General features: G+C 44.5%; 1 protein-coding gene across 2 annotated transcripts; it reads left to right on the top strand.

Annotated features, from left to right (window-relative positions):
• Positions 1 to 1,176: 1,176 nt before the first annotated feature.
• On the top strand, positions 1,177 to 16,561 carry RGN (regucalcin). 2 transcript variants are annotated; one of them, XM_021679172.2, is made up of 7 exons: positions 1,177 to 1,261; positions 1,489 to 1,668; positions 3,637 to 3,819; positions 11,969 to 12,184; positions 14,094 to 14,225; positions 14,594 to 14,748; positions 15,988 to 16,561. In XM_021679172.2, exons 1-7 carry the CDS (start codon positions 1,198 to 1,200, stop codon positions 16,036 to 16,038), a joined length of 981 nt encoding a protein of 326 aa, XP_021534847.2. In that variant the 5' UTR covers positions 1,177 to 1,197; the 3' UTR covers positions 16,039 to 16,561. The 2 variants fall into 2 exon arrangements, with proteins under 2 accessions (XP_021534847.2, XP_021534853.1); XM_021679178.2 differs by lacking the exons at positions 1,177 to 1,261; positions 11,969 to 12,184 and having other exon boundaries at positions 1,425 to 1,668; positions 15,988 to 16,552.
• Positions 16,562 to 16,972: the final 411 nt, after the last annotated feature.

The raw sequence follows: 16,972 nt of genomic DNA, 5'->3' as shown, positions 1-16,972 counted from the left end.
GGAGGGACAGCGGCGGGCCCCTGGCTTGCATGCAGGAGGAGCGCCGGGTTAAAAGTCGCTATTGCAAAAGTCCCGCGTCTGATCCTGGGCCTTATCTCAGATCGATAACATGAAGGCCTTTGGAGCCTGTGCCAAATTTTAACAGCCAGCGAGGATTCCAAATGCTAGGACGCTGGCAACAGGATTTAAGATTTGAGCTGTGTTTCTTTAAAAAAAAAAAAAAAAAGTAATGTATCGAAGGGAATATAAAACCAAAGGTTATTTTTCTTTTCCCCCCTGTCATGAATTCGCCCATCCGTGGGTGAGCCCACTCACTCCCAAGCAGAAAGGGGAGGGGGGGCGCCTGGGTGGCTCAGTCGGTTAAGCGACTGCCTTCGGCTCAGGTCATGATCCTGGAGTCCCGGGATCGAGTCCCGCATCGGGCTCCCTGCTCGGCGGGGAGCCTGCTTCTCCCTCTGACCCTCCCCCCTCTCATGTGCTCTCTCTTTCTCATTCTCTCTCTCAAATAAATAAATAAAATCTTTAAAAAAAAAAAGAAGAAGAAGAAGAAAGGGGAGAGGGATGAGGATGCAGACAATTTGGGTCAGCATCTGGGCCGAGTTTGGGAAAGAGAGGCGGCTCTGGAAAGTTGCCTCCTTTTCCTCTCCCACGGGGTTTCTTGGGTAATGTTTTCTTTTTTTCTTCTCTGATAATTTTTCTTTGTCTTCTCCCTGTTCGCTGGTCACACTCTGGCCTCAACTCCCAGCAGAGAATGTTCCCGCCTGTGGAGTTCAAGACTCCTTGCCAAACTGGCACGGTGCCCTCTCCGGGCGGCAAGAAATAGCCAAGGGGCTGTCAGTTCCTCCAGTGGGGCCCAGACTGTGTCCTCTTCTCCTGGCCTTCCCTTGTGCCAAGTTGAAAATGGGTGTCAGGTCCCATTTAGTGTATTATCACTGATGACCATAGTTCTCAAAATGCATTTTGGAAAAACGCAGAGTAGGAAGGTTCTGGCCTTTGCGCGGTGGGTTGGAGAAGGGAACTAGCACCATCAGGGGATGGGGGAGGGCAGTGGGAGCTGGTGACCTGCAGGCAGGGAGGGGCCACCAATGAGGGAGCTGCCCGACCCCCCACCTTCAGGGGCTAGGGCACAGACATAAAGGGCGGCCTTCCCTCCCCTGAGCAGCCAGCTCTCCGAGGGTCACCGACAGACACCAAGGTATGGATGTTGGGGTGTTGTGGTTTTTTCTTCTCTTTTTTAAAGATAGCTTGAAATCACACCCTGGTAAGTCGATTGAAGGTGCCTCACGTTATGGACTATCAGCTCTTTCTTCATTTCCTGTATGTCTCTTCCTGCCACATTGCCTATTCTGTTCTGATTGAGAGAACATGTTTTTCCAGTTCTGAGAACAACTCAGTCTGTATTGGAATCTTACCAGGGCCTTAAGCCAGGTGTTTTGCTGAATTTGCTCCATGCGACTACATTTCTCTGTCATCTCTGCTACCTTCCAGAGAGCTCCCCGTTGACAATGTCTTCCATTAAGATCGAGTGTGTTTTGAGGGAGAACTGCCGGTGTGGGGAGTCTCCGGTGTGGGAGGAGGCGTCCAACTCGCTGCTCTTTGTAGATATTCCTGCAGAAAAGGTTTGCCGGTGGGATTCTCTCAGCAAGCGCGTGCAGCAAGTGACTGTGGGTAAGGATGAAGGCCCCGCTCTGTCCAGATGGGGGTGGGAGGGTGGGGGAAGTTGTCACCTGATGTGTCATTCCCCAGGGAGCTTCTTGTTGAAGGCTACTGGATGAGCTTTCATGCTCTCTCTAGCCACACTCTGTGTCCTCCCACTTGGACCCCGGAGTAAATTCTGGATGGTCAATACTTTCCTCTTCGGCTGCGGGTGAGGGGCAACAGTCCGCATTTGGTGTTGCTGACGAGGCACTGTAGGGTCTTTTCCTTAACATCTTCAGATCACAGCTTTAAAAGTTGGAGACCCCATTTGTGGCACGGCAAAGTCCGTCTGCCTTGGGTCGGACCAAGCCCTTAATTGGCAAAAGAAAGAGAAAAGAAAAGAGCAGGTATATCCCTTCTTTGAATGTAAGAAGAAGACTTACAAAGCATCAACCACGACTATCTGTTCACTGTACAAAATAAGATTCATGACAAATTCTAAGGGCATTTGAACGTGATTCTGTTGTTCCCAGAGGAGGGGTTTCTCATTCCATGGCCCAAGCGTAGGAGCTTGATTAGAGATAAGGAAGCTTCTTGTTTTGTGTTAATGGGAAGAGATACCAGGAATTCCTGTGACCTTGGGACAGTCTCATCCCAGAACTGGCGACCTCAAACTTTTTTTTTTTTAATGGGAGGGAACAGCTCTTTAATCCACCCAGGGATTATGAGTGTGACTAGAGGCAAAGTGACTGTGACCAGGGGTCAGAGCCGGGGTGGGGGGGGATCCCACTGCTTTCCTTAGTCTCTCTTTCCCAGCATGTACACATTAGGGGGATATTCCTACCCCTAATCTGCAACCACCCCCAAACCATGGAAAGGGCTTATGGTATCAGGTAACTTAGGAAGTCACACAAGTGAGCTGACAGAAGTCTCCGGGCACAATGAGAATGTGACCCTCCCAACACTGTCCTGCACATTCCCTGGGCCCTTCAATGGCTGGAATCAACTTCTTAACAGGGCTTTGAGTTAAGAGCTGCTCCCAGAGTACCAGCGCCTTGCACTTACTGAATAGGTGCTTAGAAAATGTTTTCAAGGGGTGCCTGGGTGGCTCAGTCGGTTAAGCGACCGACTCTTGGTTTCAGCTAATGTCATGATCTCAGGGCCCCGGGAATCGAGCCCCGAGTTGGGGTCCGTGCTCAGCAGTGAGTCTGCTCATCCCTCTCCCTCTGTTCCTCGTCCCCCACACTCTCTCTCTCTCAAATAAATAAATAAAATCTTAAAAAAAAAAAAAGAAAATGTTTTCAAAATAAATTCCTCTTTTTGAAAGATTTTATTTATTTATTTGCCAGAGAGAGAGAGAGTACGAGCACTCTCCAGGGGAGGGGGGCGCAGAGGGAGAGGGCGAAGCAGGTTCCCCGCTGAGCAAGGAGCCCAATGTGGGACTTGATCCCAGGACCCTGGGATCATGAACTGAGACACCCAGGCATCCCACAACTTTCAATTAAATACATGAAATACGGCCCCTTAAAAAAGACAAGTCCTGGATCAGAGGGAGGGAGAGATAGTTGCCGGAACTAAACACGGTTTGTGTCTCTGAATTTCCTGGAGATCAGGTGAATCAAGCATTGCTTGCTCCGTGACAGCTACTCCGGGGTCCCCCTGTTCTCCCCCACCCCAGTTAGGAACCCCCAGCCCTTTAAACTTGATGTGGCGCCTGCCCCAGTGTAGGGTAGCTGCAGCGATGTGACTTCTCTGCTTCTCCCACTAGACTAGAAGCTTCCAGGGTTTCATTCACCTTTCTATCTCTGCTGCCCAAGGATACTGCTCAACGAATATACTTGGTTCTATAGCCTTCACCATTCAACAGAAGGGAGAGGGCACTTGCATTGTCAAAAGAGCTGGAATCCTCTTCGAGATGCCAGGTGGCGGGATGCCCACGGGGTGCCGCTCGGCCACTGGCCCACTTACTCCCTCTGACAGCTGCTTTTGCTTCTGCAGATGCCCCCGTCAGCTCTGTGGCCCTTCGCCAGGGAGGAGGCTATGTCGCCACCGTTGGAACAAAGTTCTGTGCTTTGAACTGGGAAGATCAGTCAGCAGTAACCCTGGCCACAGTAGATAAAGACAAGAAAAACAATCGGTTCAATGATGGGAAGGTGGATCCCGCTGGGAGATACTTTGCTGGTGCGGTTTATCTCTAGCCCCTATTGACCGAGGTTGGGAGAAAAGCAGGACTTAGGATAAGTCTCCCAGTTGTTATGGTAAAATGTTACTCATAATGCGTCTTGGGTTCTTCTTTTATTATTACTTGAGTTGCTTTTCACTTAAAAAAAAAAAAATGCCTGGGTGCCTGGGTGGCTCAGTCGTTGGGCATCTGCCTTCGGCTCAGGTCGTGATCCCAGGGTCCTGGGATCAAGTCCCACGCCCGGCTCCCTGTTCAGTGGGAAGCCTGCTTCTCCCTCCCCCCTTCCCCCTGCTTGTGTTCCCTCTCTCGCTATCTCTGTCTCTGTCAAATAAATAAATAAAATCTTTAAAAAAAAAAAATCCCAGGGGGCTCCTGGCGGGCTTAGTGGGTAGAGCATGTGACTCTTGATCTTGGGGTCGTGAGTTCAGAGTCCCACGCTGGGGGTAGAGTTTACTTAACACAAATGTAAAAATAAATAAATACATAAAATAAAGTCTATTAAAAATTAACTGTTAAAAATAATAAATTAAAAATAATCTTAAAAGTTTTTAAATCCCATGAGAAAAGCTTCAGAAATATTCCTTTCAATTTCTGTCTCTGGCAGAGACTAAAATGTGCATGGTACTTTTGTAGTTTAAGTGAGCTCTATTTTTCTATTATTTTGTGGTTTTTTATTTTAAAGACTTTTTTAAATTTTCTTTTTTTAAAGATTTTATTATTTATTTGACACAGAGAGAGAGAGAGAGCACAAGCAGGGGGAGCGGCAGGCAGAGGGAGAAACAGGCTCCCCGCAGAGCAGGGAGCCCGATGCAGGACTCGATCCCAGGACCCCAGGCTCATGACCCGAGCCCAAGGCAGATGCTTAACCATCTGAGCCACCCAGGAGCCCCTAAATGAGGTTTACAATAGAGGTTTTGTGGTAGTTGGTGATGTTTAAATTGGAAATAATTTCGAATTTACAAGGGAAAAAAAGTAAAAATAGTACGAACAACACCCGTCTATCCTTTACCTAGATTCACCTATTGTCAACATTTTGTCCCATTTGCTCGCTCTCTCTATATATAAACATACTTTTCTCCAGAATCATTTGGAAGTAAGTTGCATATATCACGTGCCTTAACCCCGAAAAATACTTCCAAATACTTGGGAATTTCCCAAGAAAAATGACATACTCTTTTTTTTTTTTTTTAAATATTTATTTGACAGAGAGAGAGACAGCGAGAGAAGGAACACAAGCAGGGGGAGTGGGAGAGAGAGAAGCAGGCCTCCCACGGAGCAGGGAGCCCGATGTGGGGCTCGATCCCAGGACCCTGGGATCATGACCTGAGCCGAAGGCAGACGCTTAACGACTGAGCCACCCAGGCACCCCGAAAAATGACATATTCTTGCATGACCATAGTATAGTTATCAACTTAAAGAAGTTTAACATTGTTACAGTTTTAGCTGATGTACTATCTATACTCCAGTTTTGTCCATGAACCAAATAATGTCCTTTACAGCATTTTTCCCCTCCAGCACAGGATCCAGTCTAGGATTATGTATTGCAGTTAGTTGACATGTCTCTTTAAACCTCTTTCATCTGGGACAGAACATAGCCTTTCTTGTTTTTTATGACACTGCCGTGTTTGAAGAATACAGTCCCACACAACTCCCCCCGTTTTTAATAGAACATTCCTCATGTTCCTCTTGTTTTTGTGTTTGTCAAATGTTTTCTTGTGATTAGACTGATGCCGTACATTTGTCGCTAGAATACTGCAGAGGTGACGCTCTGTCTTTGTCCAAGTATCCCACCTGGATACCATGTCCCTCACGGGTGATGTTAGTTTTGATCACCTGGTTAAGGTCTTCTCAGATTTCTCTACTGCATGGTTACTATTTTTTTCAAAGATTTTATTTATCTATTTTAGAGAGAGAGAGAGCAGAGGGGCAGAGGGGCAGGGAGAGGGACAAGCAGACTCCGCCCTGAGCATGAGCCCGTCGCAAGGCTCGATCTCACAACCCTGAGATCATGACCTGAGCTGAAAGCAAGAGTCGGAGGCTTAACCGACTGAGCCACCCAGGTGCCCCCCATAGTTACTATTTATTTGTGGGGTTTATTAGTTATCTATTGCTGTGTAAGAAATTACCCTGAAATTTAGTGGCTTAACATAACAAACATTTTTTTTTTTATCTCATATAGTTTCTGAAGGTTAAGAGTCTGGATGTGGCTTAGCCAGATGGTTCTAGTTCGAGGCTATATCATGAAGTTGCAGTCAAGCTGTTGGCGGAGGCGACAGCCTCAGAAAGGAGTCTTTCAAGGGCCCTGGAGGATTCGTGTCCAAGCTCAATCACATGGGGTCGGCAGGAGGCTTCAGTTCCTTACCACATGGGCCTCTCCATAGGGCTGCTAAGGACATGGCTTCCCCAGGGCCAGTGATGTGAGGGAGGGGGAGGTGGGAGAGGGAGAGAGAGAATGAGGACACCCAAGACAGAGGCTACAGTCCTACTATAACCAATCTTGGAAGTGACATAACATCATTTCTGCCATGTACTATTGGTCACACAATGATAGAAGGGACTGTATACAAAGGGTGTGAATACTGGGAGGCAGGGGTCATTCGCGGCCATCTTGGAGGCTGGCTACAACACGGGGAGAGATGCCTTAAGACCAACCAAATATCCTGGTCCTCTTCAAAATATCTCCCTTGGGTTTTACATTTGTTGATGATTCTTGCTTGAGCCAGTGTTGACTGTGATGGTTGGAGAATGGCTTATGTCCAGCCTTCCGTGAATGTTAACTCTAGTTTCCAATTCAATAGTGCACTTCACGTATGTTCTCATTTACTTCCCCTCATAACAAGTTAGCCCGAGTTGATTCCAAATCCCTGCTGTGTCCACCTCCCCACCCCTCCCCTTCATGTTTGCAAACCTTGCTGCCATGGCCCCGTCTGCTTTCAGCATGGAAGGTACGTGAGGTCTTGAGCAACCGGCTATGGCTTGTTTCCCGTCTTCCCAGGCTTTACACAACCATAGATCTAGTCCAGGACAGGTGGAAAGATTTAAGATGAGAATCCGTTGGAAGCCCTTCTGCCACTAATTTCTGCAGCATAAAGAAATGGGACTGGATACCCTACCTGCTGTTGAAATTGAGTTTCTCTCTCCTTACAGCTATAGTTTACAGTTCTGTGGCACTTTGTGAGATAAAATAAAGGTGTCCTCGGAAGCCTGAGTCCTTAGCCTGGAGTCCCCAGTTCTTAACCTGTGCCCTGAGGAGACCCCTTAAAATTGTAGGCATCATTGTGGGTGTACAAAGTGGTCATGCGCATCTGCTGGAAGCACCTGAGAACCTTTTTCTAGAGAGTTCATAGCTTTCAGCAGGTGCTAGGAGGTGTCCCTGGACCAGAAAAGGGTGGGGTCATTGGATAGTCGGGATGGAGTCTCGAGGTGGTGGGTAGAATCCTGAAGGTGTCACCACATCCAAGGTCTGACCTGTCTGTGTCCACTACTAGATAGTGACGTATGAGCCAGGGCTCCAGCATGTTCTTTCCCACTGAGGTAGAACCCTTTCCAATCAGTGGGGAATTCACATTCATGTTCCAGGCATCTCTTTCTGTGAGGCAGACAGTGGGGAGGAATATTAGTGAAACAAACCCAACAGCCCCATAGCCAGAAACTGCTGCATGAACATCCTTCTCCCCTGGGAGGGAGGATTTACCCTGTCTTGCTTGCTATTCAGGCTTCCTAACTTTTGTCCGTTTTCCTTTAACTCACTTTTATTTCAAATGGAACTTGGTATACTAGATGAACTTCCCAATTTCTTCATTACAGTCAAATTCCGCTCTGTCCCCCAAGATCATACTCAAGTCTAAGTGTATATCCTATGTGCACTTGAGAAGAACGTGTACTCTGCTACTGTTGAGTGGAATGTTCAGTAAATGTCACTTAGATTGGTTGATGCTGTTCAGTTTATTTCTTTGCTGATTTTTCTATCTGCTTGTATCTATTACTGAGAGAGGGATGCTGACATCTCCAACTGTAATTATGGATTTGTCTATTTCTCTTTTCAGTTCTGACTTTTGCTTTGTGTATTTTGAAGCTCTGTTGTTAAGCACATACAAATCAGGATTGCTATGTCTCCTTAGTGAATTGACCATTTTCGAATACGTAGGACCCCTATGTATCCCTAATATTTTTCTTTGCTCTAAGTATATTTTGTCTGATGTTAACATAGCCCCTCCAGCTAATATTTTTTTTAAAGATTTTATTTATTTATTTGACAGAGAGAGAGATAGCGAGAGCAGGAACACAAGCAGGGGGAGTGGGAGAGCGAGAAGCAGGCTTCCTGCCGAGCAGGGAGCCCGATGTGGGACTCGATCCCAGGACTCTGGGATCATGACCTGAGCCGAAGGCAGACGCTTAACGACTGAGCCACCCAGGCGCCCCCTCCAGCTAATATTTTAATCAATATTTGCATGGTGTAGCTTTTCCCATCCTTTCACTTTTACATGATCTATATCATTATATCTGAAGCGAGTTTCTTATAGCCAGCAAATAGTTGGATTTTTAAAAAGTTCATCTTTTTTTTTTTTTAAGATTTTATTTATTTATTTGAGACAGAGAGAATGAGAGAGAGAAAGCACACGAGAGGGGGGAGGGTCAGAGGGAGAAGCAGGCTCCCTGCCGAGCAGGGAGCCCGATGCGGGACTCAATCCAGGGACTCCAGGATCATGACCTGAGCCGAAGGCAGTCGCTTAACCAACTGAGCCACCCAGGCGCCCTAAAAAGTTCATCTTAACAATATCTTAATTGATGTGTTTAGATTATTTCCATTTAGTGTAATTATTGATATGCTTTGACTTAGATCTACCATTTTGTTATTTGTTTTCTCCTTTCCCTCTGTATTTTTTGTTCCTCTGTTTCGCCTTTTCTGCCTTCTTTTAGGTTGCGTGAACCTTCTTTTAGAATTCGATTGTGATTTATCTATGGTGATCTTTCATTGTAACTCTCTGTGTAGCTTTTTAAGGACTTCTGAAGGGATTGCAAAATATACAGTTAACTTTTTATAGTCTATCTAGAATCAAGATTTTACCACTTCAATTGATCATCGCTTCTTTATGCGATAGTTGGCTTTATATACATGCATATAAATCCCGTCAGAAAATGTAATTTTTGCTTTTAACCATCAGAAATATTTTAAAGAACTGGGGCGCCTGGCTGGCTCAATTGGTGGGCATGCGACTCTTGATCTCGGGGTTGTGAGTTAAAGCCCCATGTTGGGTATAGAGATTACTTAAAAATAAAAAAAATCTCAAAAAAAGAAAAACAAAATAAAATGTTTAACAAAAAAATATTTTCAAGAACTAAAGAGGAGAACAGCCTATTATATTTACTATTTCTGTTGGTCTTCCTTCATTCTGATGTTCCAAGCTGCCTTCTGGTATCATTTCCCTTCCCTTAAGCAATTCTGTTAGAGCAGATCCGCTGGCTATGAATTCTCCCAGTTTTACTTCATATGAGAAGATCTTTATTTCACCTTCGTTCTTGAAAGATATTTTCACTGAACATAGAATTTTAGGCTGACACTTTTTTTCTTTCAGCAAATGAAAAATGTGTGCCTTCCGGGGCACCTGGGTGTCTCACTCAGTCGGTTAAGCGTCCAACTCTTGATCTCAGCTCAGGTCTTGATCTCAGGGTCATGAGTTCAAGCCCCCATGTTGGGCTCCACGCTGGGCAAGGAACCTACTTTAGAAAAAGAAAAAGAAAAAAAAAAAGCGTCACTTCCTTCTGATCTTCATGGCTCCTCATGAAAAATCAACAGTCATTGAAATCATTATTCTTCTATATGTCATATGCCATTTTTCTTTCTTTCTTACGGATTTTTATTTGACTTTGGTTTTCAGAATTTTGATTATGATGTGTCTGGGTATAGATTTCTTTGGGATTATCTCCTGTTTTGGGCTTGCTCAGCTTGAATCTATAGTTTTCTGCAATGTTGTTCACATTGGTTAATTTCTTTTTTTCTTTTTATTTTTTAAAGATTTTTTTATTTATTTAACAGAGAGAGACACAGCGAGAGAGGGAACACAAGCAGGGGGAGTGGGAGAGTGAGAAGCAGGCTTCCCGCCGAGCAGGGAGCCCGATGCAGGGCTCGATCCCAGGACCCCGGGATCATGACCTGAGCCGAAGGCAGACGCTTAATGACTGAGCCACTCAGGCGCCCCGGTTAATTTCTTTTTTTAATTTTTTTTTTAAGATTTTAATTTTTTTTAAGTAATCTCTAGGCCCAACGTGGGGCTCAAACTCACAACCCCAAGATCAAGAATCACACGCTCTACCGACTGAGCCAGCCAAGCGCCCCTGGATAATTTCTATTGACCTGTCATTCGCTACAGTAACTCCTTCATCCTCTCTATCTTGCTAGCAAACCCATCCGGGCAGTTTCTTTATTTCAGTTATTTTCTTTTTCAGTTCTAAAATTTTTATTTGGCTGTTCGTTGTGTCTTCTACTTCTTTGCATTGCCAAGTCATATTGGATGGTATCCTAGACCTTTTGACTATTATTTTGAGACCCTGGGTCTTGTTGAAATCCTATGGAGAATGTTGATATATTTGTCCTCATAAGCAATCTATACCTGTGTTTAGGTTCAGAATGTTTTAACAGAAAAGCTCTAGCCTGCTCTCTGTGAGGTGCCATTAGGATCTGGCCCGCATGTGGGCCACTCAGTGGCCAGTCTGAGACTTAAGAGTTCTAACCACAACTGCATTCTCAGTCTTCGGTATGCCAGTTAGAGCCAGATTCTTGCACATACAAGTAGAAGATGAGCCCAGAAGATCATAAACAACTTTATGGAATTGCATTCCCGAACAACATCCCTCTTGATTATCTCCAGGTACTTTCCATTTTCCTGGAGCTGTCCTTGTCATTCCTCCAACCAGAAACCACCCATCTCTAGGACGGTGCTGTCTCCGGGGCCAAGCAGCAGGAGGATAGAGAGAGAAGAGAGAGAGAGAGAGAGAAACCACAAAAGCAGCAGTGTTTGGCTCTGCCCTTTTGGAGCTGTGGCTTCACCCAGTTGGAGAGGAATGTCCCCTTCCCCTGAGTCTTGATTTCTGCAGTTTCCCGTTGCCGGCCACTCTGCTGTTACTACCCTTGCTGCAGAGGATAGCCTGCAGACTGGAGAAAGGAGTGAAAAAGAACCAGGGCCTTTCTTCCACTCTCCGAGCCTCAGGAGTTTCCTATTCTGCTCCTTGAGCCAGATTGAGAGGGTTTCTCTTGGCTCTCTGTCTTCACCACAGTGCTCACTTCCAAGCTGCAGGCTGCGTTGAGTTCGGGCTGGGACATACTGGAGAATAAAATGGAGAACTTGCCACCAATTAGGCAGCACTGCAAATTCCGCTGTTCTTCCCGGGGCTGCCTGATACTTACTTTTCAGAGTTTCTCAAATAGCTCCACTTTGTCCAGATTGTGTAATCGCGCTCAGTGGGAGAAAGTGGGGTTGGTGGAAATGTATTCCTTCTTATCCGGAACCAGACCTGTCGGTGTAATTTTTATTTGCATCATAAGCAAGGTAGTCATTTCTTTTTAATGTAGGACCCAGATTGGGATTGTAGAATAGTTTCTTTGACTTTTAATTTTTTTAAAAGATTTATTTATTATTTAAAAAAAAAAAAAAAAGGGGCGCCTGGGCGGCTCAGTCGTTAAGCGTCTGCCTTTGGCTCAGGTCATGATCCTAGAGTCCTGGGATCGAGCCCTGCATCGGGCTCCCTGCTCCGCGGGAAGCCTGCTTCTCCTCTCCCACTCCCCCTGCTTGTGTTCCTGCTCTCGCTATGTCTCTCTCTGTCAAATAAATAAATAAAATCTTAAAAAAAAAAAAATTAAAGATTTATTTATTTATTTTGACAGAGAGGGTGGGAGCACAAGCGGGGGGAGGGGCAGAGGCTGGGGGAGAAGCAGGCTTCCCGCAGAGCAGGGAGCCCGATGCAGGACTCGATCCCAGGGCCCTGGGATCATGACCTGAGCCCAAGGCAGACGCTCAACTGACTGAGCCACCCAGTTGTCCCTAGTTTCCTTGATTTAATGATGGGAAAGGAACCCTGGTCATAAAAGATGGTGTAGGGCACAGGGCAAGGTGCTGTGGAGCTAAACTCAGTGCTTTTGGGGTCTTGTAGGCACCATGGCTGAGGAGACAGCCCCCGCGGTTCTGGAGCGGCACCAGGGGTCCCTGTACTCCCTCTTTCCTGACCACCACGTGGAAAAGTATTTTGACCAGGTGGACATCTCCAATGGTTTGGATTGGTCCCTGGACCATAAAATCTTCTATTACATTGACAGCCTGTCCTACTCCGTGGATGCCTTTGACTATGACCTGCAGACAGGAAAGATCAGTACGTACTTTTTCATTATCCTTCTTAATCCTGCTGGGATTTTTTTTCATATGTGTGTAACTAGGAAGCTGCCTCTTCTTCGACTCGTATGAAAAGGCCCTTACTTGTCAAATAAAGAACTGGCTGATGTGATTATTCCAACAGAGTCATAATTACCCAGACTCGACTATGCTGCCAGTCAAACCGTGGCCCTCAACACACCTAACTGTGGCCACCATTGGCATAATATGAATAGATCCTTCATCCCCCTTCTTGCTACCATCACTAGAAAGAGGCTCACCGTGCAATGGATCCTGTTCTACCAGAGGTGCCTATAGGCAAATAATATACAGCAGAATGAGCTAAAGGAACGGAATGGAAAGTTAAGGTTTGGGATTGAAATTTCTCATTTGTACTCGAGTTAACCAGAGGCAAATACTCAGAGACGAATTAATAATCTTCCAAAATGGAAGAGTTTAAAAAGTAGCTGCAGAGTGTTCAATTCCATCAGTGGGTTCGACATGAGCTATAGTTGGAAACTGGGAGGGAAGGAGTTCTTGAGAATTTAGAAGGGAACACTTGAAACTGTTTTGTGAAAGGTGCCAAACCACAAGAGCAAAAGCAATAATAAAAATGACCTGGAAAAAAAAAATCACAAGACTCTCATGTAGATTTAACGAGAGGCAAGTTATTTCAGTACAGATGTTTTGCTTTGAAATACAGAGTGCTCTTTTTTATGACTGTTTTTACCCATTTTTACTGACACATGGTTTTAACTTTTTTTTTCCATTATACCTCGATGCAATTACTATAATGACCTGGATTTTCTAGTGTAAAGTTCCTCTGGAATTTGATGGGGTTTTTTTTTTTGTATACTGTTATTCCCTCTTTGGGGCCAGCCAGTTGGCTCCAGAATACCCCTCCTTTCAGAAATAAGGTCTTTAATATTGAGTTTTGATAAGATGATTTTGGAGCATTCAGTCCGGCAGAAACAGAAGGCACACATCTTACTAGTTTTTGCGTATGAATAGTTCACATGGTACCATTAAGTTGCCTTCTAGATCTTGGAGTTAATCAAAGTCAGCATTTTTATAAGGAAAAACAGCAAAGGTCTAACTGCAAACCGAAATGTATCCGAGGTGGGTGTGCAGAGCTTCAGTTCAGGTCAACCTCAAAAAGAACTATTGGTATTTTATTAAGAATTCTACTTCCTTTTAGGGGCGCCTGGGTGGCTCAGTCGGTTAAGCATTTGCCTTTGGCTCAGGTCATGAACCCCGGGTCCTGGGATCGAGTCCCACATCAGGCTCCCTGCTCAGTGGGAAGCCTGCTTCTCCCTCTCCCCCTGCCCCTGCTTGTGTGCTCTCTCTTTCTCTCTCTCTCTGTCAAATAAATAAATAAAATCTTAAGAAAAAGAATTCTACTTCTTTTTTCCTCTCTTCCCCTGAAAGCTTAGACAGATATGTCTGTACCCAAACTAAAGAGAGAGTAATCACCCCCAAATCATGTGGTAAAAATCCTTTGTTGAGGAGTGCCCACTCATGTTTCTGGACATTTTTGCTTTTTTTTTTTTTAATTTAAAGATTTTATCTATTTATCTGAGAAGGAGAGCACAAGCAAGGGGAGAGGCAGAGGCAGAGGAAGAAGCAGGCTCCCCGCTGAGCCCCGATGCAGGGCTCAATCCCAGGACCCTGGGATCATGACCTGAGCTGAAGGCAGACGCTTAACCGACTGAGCCACCCAGGTGCCCCCGGACATTTTTGTTTTAGAGTTAGGAATTCTTCTGAACCATCCCAAGTGCCAGACCCTGGATAAGCAAAAGTGATCAGGATTTACAGTCAGCTTGAGAGCTCCTTGTCTGATGCTCAGTATTGAGTGGTCTGTTGTTTTATCGTGTGTGTGTGTGTGTGTGTGTGTGTGTGTTTAACCCTAGCCAACCGCAGAAGTATTTACAAGCTGGAGAAAGAAGAACAAATTCCAGACGGAATGTGTATCGATGCTGAGGGGAAGCTCTGGGTGGCCTGTTACAATGGAGGAAGAGTGATTCGTTTAGATCCGGAGACAGGTAGGCCTGCAGCAAAATTTTTTTTAAAATCCCTGCCATGTCTAGAAAAAAACGAGACACTAGCAACTAGAGAAACTTCATTACTAATAAAGTTCTATAGAGATATATTCAGAGGTCTCAATAGGATGATTTTGGAAATAAAGGCCCGAGATAGGGCCCCAGATTTATAGTCAGAACTTCTTTTCCTGTGGAGGTAAGTCTTTTTGCCCAAAACAAATTGTCAGGGAAGGTAGGTTAAATACCTGGCTGAAGTCTGACCTCCACAATCCTTTTTGAATATCCCTAACTCTCGGCAAGGGGTCCCGAACGGTTGTGCAGGTTGGAAATTTGCTAGAGCTGGACTTTCAATAAAATATTTGGTGATCTAGGGAAAAGACTCCAAACTGTGAAGTTGCCTGTTGTTAAAACAACTTCATGCTGCTTCGGAGGGAAGGACTACTCTGAAATGTATGTGACCTGTGCCCGGGACGGAATGGACCCCGAGGTTCTTCTGCAGCAGCCTGAAGCTGGTGGAATTTTCAAGGTGATTTGGCTCTTTCTTTTATGTTGAGGGTGAGGTGGGAGATCCTTGGCTAAGTAACTGAATGATTACAGCTTTTTCTTTTTTTTTTTATTTGTTTGAGAGAGACTGCGCACGCTCGAGAGAGAGAGAGCAAGCATGAGCAGGGGGGAGGGGTAGAGAGAGAAGGAGGACTCCCCACTGAGCAGGGACCCTGACGTGGGGCTCGATCCCAGGACCCCGGGATCATGACCTGAGCCAAAGGCAGACACCCAACTGACTGAGCCACCCAGGCGCCCCGATAAGTGCTTTTTCATACTTCCAAAACATAATTCTATTTAGCATTTTTTTTTAGAGAGAGAGAGAGCAGGTATGTGTGTGTGCATGTGCCCACACAAGTTGGGGCAGGGAGGGCAGAGGGAGAGGGGGAGAGAGAAAATCTTAAACAGGCTCCACGCCCAGCATGGAGCCGGACCTGGGGCTTGATCTCAAGACCCTGAGATCATGACCTGAGCCGAAGGCAGACATTTAACCGACTGAGCCACCCAGGCGTCCCTCATTTTTAAGTTCATCATCCTATACTTTTAAAAACATTTTATTTAGATTTCCTAGGCTGTAAGTCCAAGATAACGTGTGTAGCCTACTTTGTACAGTACTTCAAAATAGTTTTGTGCTTCAGTAGTAGTGTTTGCTGAAATTCTGTAAATCAGTAGAATGGGCTTGGAAAACCAGTGTTTGAAACATGTTTATGAGATCAGTTGATTGTTTTCGTGTCACAGGAATATCTTTGGGTTTCTTAACTTACTTTTTGCAACAAAACAAACACTGAAGGGGCACCTGGGTGGCTCAGATGGTTAATCGTCTGCCTTGGGCTCAGGTCATGATCCCAGGGTTCTAGGATCGAGTCCAGCATCGGGCTCCTTGCTCAGGGGAGAGACTGCTTCTCCCTCTGCCTGCCGCTCTCCCTGCTTGTGCTCTCTCTCTCTCTCTCTCTGACAAATAAATAAAATCTCTTTAAAAAGAAAAGAAATAGGAAGAGGGCAGGAATAAATTCAGTTTTAAATCGAAGATGGTTCTTAGTTGGATTATTATCAATGTGAATAATTGGGTTGGACCTAACCTAATCAAGTAATTCCTTTTTATGATAGGAAATAAAACAAAGATAATTGGTGGCTAAATATATTATTATGAATCATAAAGATGCTTTTGAAGATTACCTGTGAATTACCTTTTAGCAAAATTTCTCTCTTTTCTTTTTAACAGATAACTGGCCTGGGGGTCAAAGGAATTCCTCCCTATCCCTATGCAGGATGAGTGGCAGGCCTTCTTTCCTACTGGAGGAACTTTTGAAGAAACGTAGAAAATTCTAGAGCTGAAATTTCAATCTAGTTACAAAAAAGCTAAAGAAATGATATTATTAACAGGGTTAATTTTTTTTTACAATTTTTAAAAGGTAGAGCATTTTAGTAAGGGGTGACAGGTAGTTTGATAACACACTAAAAAGCCTTCTGCAAGGGTAATATAGAATTATAAAGAATTGTTCAACTGTCAATCAGCCTCTTGATTCTTTGCAAATTGCTAGAAGGGGAGGGGGGACCATGTCTGTTCTGCATTCCATACTTATTATACCTAAAGCTTCAGAAAACTAATAAATAATGGCTTAGTAATGACTTATTATGATTATGTTCCTTTTTATTTTTATCATAAGCTTATAAAATATACTGCAGTGCTAACCTACCTTCATATTATTCTTCCTACATGCTATTTTTTGCAAGCTAAAATATTACTGGAGGATAAGAATTAAACACTGGCAAAATCCATGGCTCCAACTGCCACCTAATAAATGTAAATCATTATTGTATGTCTTTTCGGTGAATTGACTTTTTTCAGTGTGTAATGTCTCTCTTTATCCCTTGAAAATCCATTGAAATCCATGGAAAATTCATCAAGTTTACATTTTTTTTAAGATTTTATTTTTTTAAGTAATCTCTACACCCAACATGGTGCTCAAACTTACAACCCCAAGGTAAAAAGTCCCATGCTCTACTGACTGAGCCAGCCAGCTGCCCCATCAAGTCTAAATTTTTTGCTTTCAACCATAAAGCATGTTTTTGTTTTTTTTTTAATTTTATTATGTTATGTTAGTCACCATACAATACATCATTAGTTTTTGATGTGGTGATCCTTGATCCATTGTTTTCGTATAACACCCAGTGCTCCATGCAGTACGTGCCCTCCTTAATACCCA

Source organism: Neomonachus schauinslandi, chromosome X (genome assembly GCF_002201575.2).
Source record: "Neomonachus schauinslandi chromosome X, ASM220157v2, whole genome shotgun sequence".
NCBI lineage: Eukaryota > Metazoa > Chordata > Mammalia > Carnivora > Phocidae > Neomonachus > Neomonachus schauinslandi.
Note: the sequence above shows the minus strand (reverse complement) of the source record. Positions and strands in the feature narration are given on the sequence as shown.

Coding starts and splice junctions, on each gene's coding strand:
- RGN (XM_021679172.2), top strand. CDS start 1,198: ATGGATGTTGGGGTGTTGTGGTTTTTTCTTCTCTTTTTTAAAGATAGC. Junction 14,226..14,593: donor TCGTTTAGATCCGGAGACAG/GTAGGCCTGCAG, acceptor TTGGTGATCTAG/GGAAAAGACTCCAAACTGTG. Junction 14,749..15,987: donor AAGCTGGTGGAATTTTCAAG/GTGATTTGGCTC, acceptor TCTTTTTAACAG/ATAACTGGCCTGGGGGTCAA.